The 7,349-nt window shown below is 35.3% G+C and overlaps 1 protein-coding gene across 1 annotated transcript in view; it reads left to right on the top strand.

Annotated features, from left to right (window-relative positions):
* The first annotated feature begins 217 nt into the window (after positions 1-217).
* The window catches only part of ITGB8 (integrin, beta 8), a 28,410-nt gene continuing 21,278 nt past the window's right edge, over positions 218-7,349 (top strand). Inside the window, exons 1-3 of the mRNA XM_010283244.1 lie at positions 218-296; positions 2,979-3,153; positions 6,123-6,369. Coding sequence (XP_010281546.1) covers positions 2,985-3,153; positions 6,123-6,369 — 416 coding nt within the window. The 5' untranslated portion in view covers positions 218-296; positions 2,979-2,984. The remainder of the gene's footprint in view (positions 297-2,978; positions 3,154-6,122; positions 6,370-7,349) is intronic.

Raw genomic sequence — 7,349 nt, 5'->3', positions numbered from 1 at the left:
ACGTGTAGTTCTAGACTGTAGATACAAAAAAAATGCTGCAGGTATTCCTTCACCCGGCTGCCTTTGCTCTGTTTTACTTCTGTTTGGATACGTTGTCATCACTCTTAATCTGGTGAAGTAATTTTTGAAATCTTGGTTTAAAATTAGGTATTTTACAATTCCCATGTATCATCATAAATCATGAATGTTTGGTTTCATATTTCATTGCAGAGGAAAACAGATGTGCCACTTCAAATGCAGCAACATGCACAAAGTGTCTTGCTTTGGGTCCAGAATGTGGATGGTGTGCTCAAGAGGTATGGCATTTTGCTTATTTATGTTTGACTTTATATTTTAGCTGCTTCTGATCTTTATAAAGATAGAAGACTTTTAAACTGTGAAAATTATAGTGAGAAATAGCAATAAAATCTTTAAATGACCCCTGGAGACAGAACCTGAGAAATCATGTGAAATATTTTTTGTTTCCAAAGGAGAAAATACAATCTTTTATTTGGAAAATTACAGTAATTTTAAATAAAGTGAGAACTTTTTAATGCATTCCATCTGCTTTGTAGACAGCTTTGGCAGACTTGTAGTAGCTTTGAGAGTTCAACAGTTTTTGGCTTCAAAAGCAAAATTACTTATCAGTAATTTATATTAAGTCCTCATTATATATCAGAACAAGTCTATACACGTATGCCTATTGCATTTAGCAAAAGGTTTTACTAACAGTGGAGTTAACTTTGACTTTGCCATATCTTATAACCCTGCCACATCTTATGACCCTGCCACAAATGGAAAAAATGATACTTTTCTTATTTTGACACTTGAAACTGTCAGTTCTGAGACTTATCACAGAAGATAAATCTCAGGTAGCAAGAATTATTCTGAAACTGTTATTGCTTTGCATACTGCAAGAATATGGGAATTTCTGGTTTTGTTTGACAGAAAAAAACAGTTGGTTACATGATTTCAAGTAAGGCTGTACCTTTTTAAGCACTTCAGAGGAGAAAGGTTTTTAAGAATATCAATGGAAATTACAAACTCATATGCTCTTGAAGGTCACATGCAAGTTATCTGTAGTAGCTTTTGTTAGCAGAGGAGGTAGGTAAATTCTTAGGGTGTGCCTGGAAGAGATAAGGAATGTAAGGCACTGGTGTAACTTTACCCAAGGTACTGTGTCTTGGAATGATTAACTTAGTCTGAAACAAGCATAAGGAAAAGTAAGGCAAGAGGCACGGGGGGGATTTTTTTCCAATGCATTAGGGCATGTGTCAATGGCATAATGGATTACAATGTGGAGTGGTCCAGTATTGTGGCCTGATGTCCTGTCTTGCAAAGGGCCCAGTTTTATCGTGCTACATCTGTATTTATCATGGAACAGCACTTGTTAGCTTTCCAGTGCTACAGAGCTGCAGTAGGTCTCCTTCTAACTAGGCGCTTAGATTTGACCAGGTTTCACTTCTGCTCTGCTTCTCTTGCTTCACTCCTCACGTCAATCCTGAAAGTTTTTCATGGAAGCTAGGGGTTTGTCTAACCCACTTAGACCATGCTTTGATAGCCGGTTCACCTATGCACCATCCATGGTTGTGGAATGGCAAAACCCATATTAATGCAGATACAGATTTTCCAGAGTAAAGTTATCAGAGCAGCTTTCACCTTAGCATGCCTGCTTCATCTAAACGATGTTTTTAATGAGAAAATCAGCCCTGAGCAACACTTGAGATGCTTTGACTTCATGCCCGCACACAGTGAACTTCAGAAAATGCTACATATCTATCAGTCATTAGTGATAACAATGAGAGTAGGTAAATTCTTTATACATTTAAAAATCTACCTTTTTTGAAATATATATACATCAAAAAGGGTATATAAACAGCAGTAACCTAAAAAAGTAATCTCTGTTGTCTACATTAAAGAAGGTTATGGAAAAAATATATCAGAAGTAGACTAAAAAAATTAGTTGGAATTTGGAAAACAAGATACGTGCCTGTCGAGTCTCATTCTTCAGGGGCTTTCTCTGGTCTTTTCAGGGTGTGGATGACTATTCTCTAATACACAGTTGGCCGTATGCACTTTTTGATTGTTTATTTTCCCCGTCTGCCTCTGAAATATCAGAGATTGTCCATTGTTTGGTCACCAGCAGTGGCTGAGATGGACCAATGCTTTGAAAGAATACAAAGAATCTTGTCTTTTTTTTTCTTTGCATGATCACGATCATGTTAATCATCAGATTTGTGGTCAGGAAGGAATTTTGCATTGGATCATGTTGGCACAATTTTGGCAACTTTGCCCTTTTGCTGCAACAAAGGATGTGCTGCTTCTGAGATCATCCTACTACTAATCACTTTTCTGTTATTACAGGGGCTTTTTTATGTTGGTGGCATCTTAAACTGTCCAGTCCTGTTGTACATAGCTTCCTCTTTCTGGGGATTGAAATGATATAGTCCAGCTGATTTTGGGATTTGGTGTAGGGTATGGGGTAAAACTTGAACATCTGTAATAAACAAATTCAGGTTAGATAAGTGTAAAGCTGACTTCTGCTGCTACTTTTAAATATTAGCCCGAATAACATTACCAGTGGATTCGTTTGAAAACTAACCTGTTTTGATGTTGTGTGAATGACATTTTCTTGCTATAACTAACTCATAGCATAGCACAGAACTTTTTTTAGTGACATAGTGACAGTATGTAGTTTCCTTTTTCTCCAAAGTCAGCTTGTTCTGATTGTGCAAGATCCTCTTTCTCATACAAAAGTTTTGTCCTTTGTAGAAAAAAGTCATTGTGGCAATTAGGTTTAACTTCTAATTTAAATATTTTGTCATTGCCCTTATTAAAAACATATGGCTTCCATGAACTCGTTCTACAATTTATGCAATTATAATAGCATATCTTATTGTTTCAAAGACTATTATTTTGGTTTTCTCTTTCCTTTGAAGATATTACAGTTGTTTTTTTCAGCTCAGATTGTTTTGTACTTTTTGTCTCTTATAAAACAGGATTTCATGGCCGATGCAACACAGAAGGGACGCTGTGACACTGTTTTCAACTTAATGAAAAGAGGCTGCCAATCAGATTTTGTAGAAAATCCCACAGTTCATGTCACAATACCCAGTGACCATGAAACAAATACACAAGTGACACCAGGAAAAGTTTCAGTCCAACTGCGTCCAGGTTGGGTTGTCTCTAACACATTGATATTATAGTCAATTTAAACTAAATACAGTAATATTAAGTACAAATATTTTGCGAAGAAGTGGCTGGAAAGAATTATTTTGAAGAATGATGCTATAACATTATATTGTACAACTATGATGGTGTTGCTCCCATATTCAAGTATGGTCTCCAGCAAGAAGTGTTTCTGTCAAACACAGCTGAAGGTCAGAATAATGCAAGCAATAAGTGGAAAAGGAATTTTAGGTAGTCTTTTCTGTTTTCTGTTGTGATTTCTTGATTATTTTTCTTTAGCACTTACACAAATAGAATCATATAATCATAGAATCATTTAGATTGGAAAAGGCCTTTAAGATCAAGTCCAACCGTTCACCTAGCACTGCCAAGTACACTACTAAACCATACCCCTACACCTACCACATCTACATGTCTATTTTAAATACCTCAGGGGATGGTGACTCAACCACTTCCCTGGGCAGCCTGTTCCAATGCTTGAATAGTTTTCCCTTAGATGCATATAAATTGTTATTCCTTAATGAAAGTAAATTGAGTTAGAATTCCTAAATTCATAATTTGATAAGCTCCTTGATTTTCTGGTTACTTTTAAGTGCGTTGACTAGACAACTGTGAAGACACCAAGGCCAATATATAAGGAAGGACTGGATTCCTAAAGGAGACTTAGGTATTCACTGCCTAACATTTCATTTGTAAAATGTGTGACACATGATCCTAATAGAATCTACAAATCCCTTTATGGATCTGAGATTTTCTAGTATATCTCTATTTACCCCCAGCTGAACTTGAGTTAAATCAGTGTATGTTCTCTGTCTCTAAAATAGCTGTAGCCAACAGCAGAAGTGGAAGGTGATATAAAGGATGCAGGGTATGTTTCATGTAATAAAATTTCATTTATTTATTTCTTTTGCAAATGATAGTTGGAGAAATAAATATGTCATTTAAGAGGGATCAATCTTTGGTAGAAATACATTAAATTAATAGGAAAAATTGGAGTTACTGTAGTATCTTGCTCATCTTCACTGTATAAAAGGTAACTTTCTGTCAATTACCAGGGAAAAAGGAAGGATCTTCACAAGTGTAAGGCACAAAGAAATTCTGGTTTTCCATCTTTACAATAATAAAAATAAGAAAGTGACATAGCACTTCCTCTCCTTTCCCCACTCTCCTTCAGAGAAATTACTGATAGTCTGCCTTGTACTGAGAAATGGTCTCAGGAACTGAGCTAGCTCTAGAAGTGTTTGTAATCACATTTATTTCCAAAGGCATGCTGGATTTATATAAAACACTTAGCTTTATAAAATTTGGTTTAATGAACCGTTTTGCCAGTAAACAGAGAAACTAACTTTGAGGTTCCATATGTGTTGCTAAACCTCTTGCATCAGGGAGGCAGAAGACTGAAATTCCAAGGACTCCAGAATAGCTTTTGATATATAGACATCCTGCCCATATTTTATTCCCCTTGGAAATACACAGATATACAGCTATAGTTGTACCTCAAAACAGAAATTTGATACAGTATAATTATGCAGACAAAGATTTTTTATTTTGTCACTCTTTACATATACCCAACTATCAGGCTTGGTGTGGGAAAACATAAAAGCTTCACTCACCATCTCAGTATATGCAAACTGGAGACCTGCAAGGGTCATTTGCAAAAAGTAATTTGATTTACATTGGCAAAGAGGAAACACATAGGTTACAGCACACTGAAATTCTGTTTTCTTTGTGCAAGACCAGATACAGACAAATCCTGATATTTTCAGGTGGATTATATTCAAACACCATTGGAAGAAAGTATTTTGCGTATTTAACCTCTCTGTGTCAGATCTTTATTACACGTACTTCAAGTATGCTATCTAACAATGTCATATGCACTAGTAAATGTCATGAATAGTGAAGTCACTTTTCAGGTGCTTTTCTTAGTGAATCTGTTTCTGAATGTGTTTAGACAGCTTTTCTTGAAAAGCTGCATAATTCTTCTATAATGTCTCCCTTCCTCCTGTCCTTTCCTGTGTCTTCATTGCATAATACTGAATTAGATTCTGCACTCATCATGCAAACATCCTACTCCCTCATTTCTTCTGTGAGCTCACACTTTGGGTGAATAATTTGAAGTTACGCATTACTGTACCTGCGTAGCCCATACTCCAGTATACTGGTGTATACCAGCCCATACTCACTTCACTCTTTTTTTGCTGGCATTACAGAATATTAGGCAAGGAAAAATGTGGGGACTATTTAGTGGCTTCCAAAGCATTAATGTTTTTATTACATATGAGAGCACGATGTGGTTCTGCAGAAGAGACAGCCATTTGCCATCCTGAAATAAAAGAAGACTTCTGTTTTGTATACAGCAAAAGACGGATTTCTTAAAATGTTAAAACCTCTTTTTTTTTTTTTTAAATATTTTGATCCTACCAAGTTTCTCATTGAATCTTTGGAAGTAGATTGGTGTAAACTTGAGGCACAATTTACGTGAATTTTTCAGGCTGTGCTGCCTTTGTGGTACATGTGTAGTTTTAGACTCACATGACAAAATATTTGCAGGATACACTTACATACTTAGAAGTGTCAACCTTGAAGTGACTGACCACAATTCGTATGCAGATCTGTCTCCTTTGTGAGTCATAACTCACAAGCTTTTTGGTATAATGCCAAAAGGATTGCATAACGAGGAATTGAAAAGAGAATGGGGAGAAGTCAGACTTTAACAATAAATTGCACAGTGCTCCTGTGAGAAAGAAAAAGCAAGATGTTTTATGAAGAGCCCCTTTATGGCTTGTTTTTGAACAATGCTTCAAATTTTCATTTACTCTTGGGAGATTTTTTTGTTTGCTTATATATTTGCTGACACAAACAACTTTGTGCTGCAGATGCTGTGAAAATGAATGTATTTTTAAGAGTGTCCATTCAAAAATAGTAAATAAACTTATTTGTTTCCTTTGAATCAGGAAGTGAAGCAAACTTTATGTTAAAAGTTCGTCCTCTAGAGAAATACCCTGTGGATCTTTATTATTTAGTTGATGTCTCAGCCTCTATGCACAACAATATAGAAAAACTAAATTCCGTTGGATTTGCTTTATCTAAAAAGATGGCAAATATTTCTCTTGATTTTCGACTTGGATTTGGATCCTATGTGGATAAAACTGTGTCACCCTATATTAGCATTCATCCAGGTAGAATCCATAACCAATGCAGGTATGTAATCTTTGTATATTTACTGTAACAATGAGAAATTACTTAATTACACAAATGTGTATTATGCATATTTATTTTTAAAGCTCTTCAGAATTTGTCTTTGTTTCATTATACCTTGGTTCTCCATCAAAGTTCCTAAGAAAATGCTGGAAATTATTATACAATGCTTACTTCTGAAATATCTGGTGAGTGAAAAACTATTTCTGTATCAGAAAAAATATGCACTATTTTCTTCAGCAAAACAAGCCAAAAAACATGCTGCTTTGGCATATTTGAATATGTTTTGCATTTAATTTTATAGTCAACTGTTATGTTCGTAGTTATTTTGGATATATGTTGCCTGGATTCATCACAGAGTTTTGTACTTTTTGACTTAGGACTTCTCTTCTGGGGTAGGGTCATGTATTCATTAACTCTTTTCATAAAACTCTACTTTTGTTGATGCAATGCAGTTTCTTTCCGCTCATTTAATGAACAAAAGCGATCCTCTGATCTAATTCCACAGTTTTGGTATGAACGAACTCCCACTTTAAATAAGAAAGGTGTTCTGGCTTGCATTTCTTTTTCATGCCATGCCTTTTATATCTTGCATTCAACACTTACATAAAGCGAGGGATCACTTCCAAAACCTTCTGGAGAACAAGATTATTCATAATCAATTCAAGTCTGTATAAACTGTAATACTTGGAAAAGTGAATATTAACTATTCACACCTTCTTGCTCATTATTATCTTTCCTGGGAAGAAATAATCCAAAGTTCTGTGAAATCCATAAACATCTTTTTTTTTTATTTCAGTGATTTTTGAATTGGGCACTAGTAGTGGAATTCATTAGATAGGTATAAATGTCTATGTTTGAAGTAATCCTCTAGACTGTCTATATAGTCAGTGGAGATCAGTTAGCACTGCCAGGACATGATTCATTTTGTCTAAAAGTAGACATCTGCAGAGGTATTAATCCTTACAGTGGCAGTTTCTCTT

The sequence above is a fragment of the Phaethon lepturus genome, unplaced genomic scaffold, assembly GCF_000687285.1.
Source record: "Phaethon lepturus isolate BGI_N335 unplaced genomic scaffold, ASM68728v1 scaffold10833, whole genome shotgun sequence".
Classification (NCBI taxonomy): domain Eukaryota; kingdom Metazoa; phylum Chordata; class Aves; order Phaethontiformes; family Phaethontidae; genus Phaethon; species Phaethon lepturus.
This window is presented reverse-complemented; position numbering and strand designations above follow the sequence as displayed.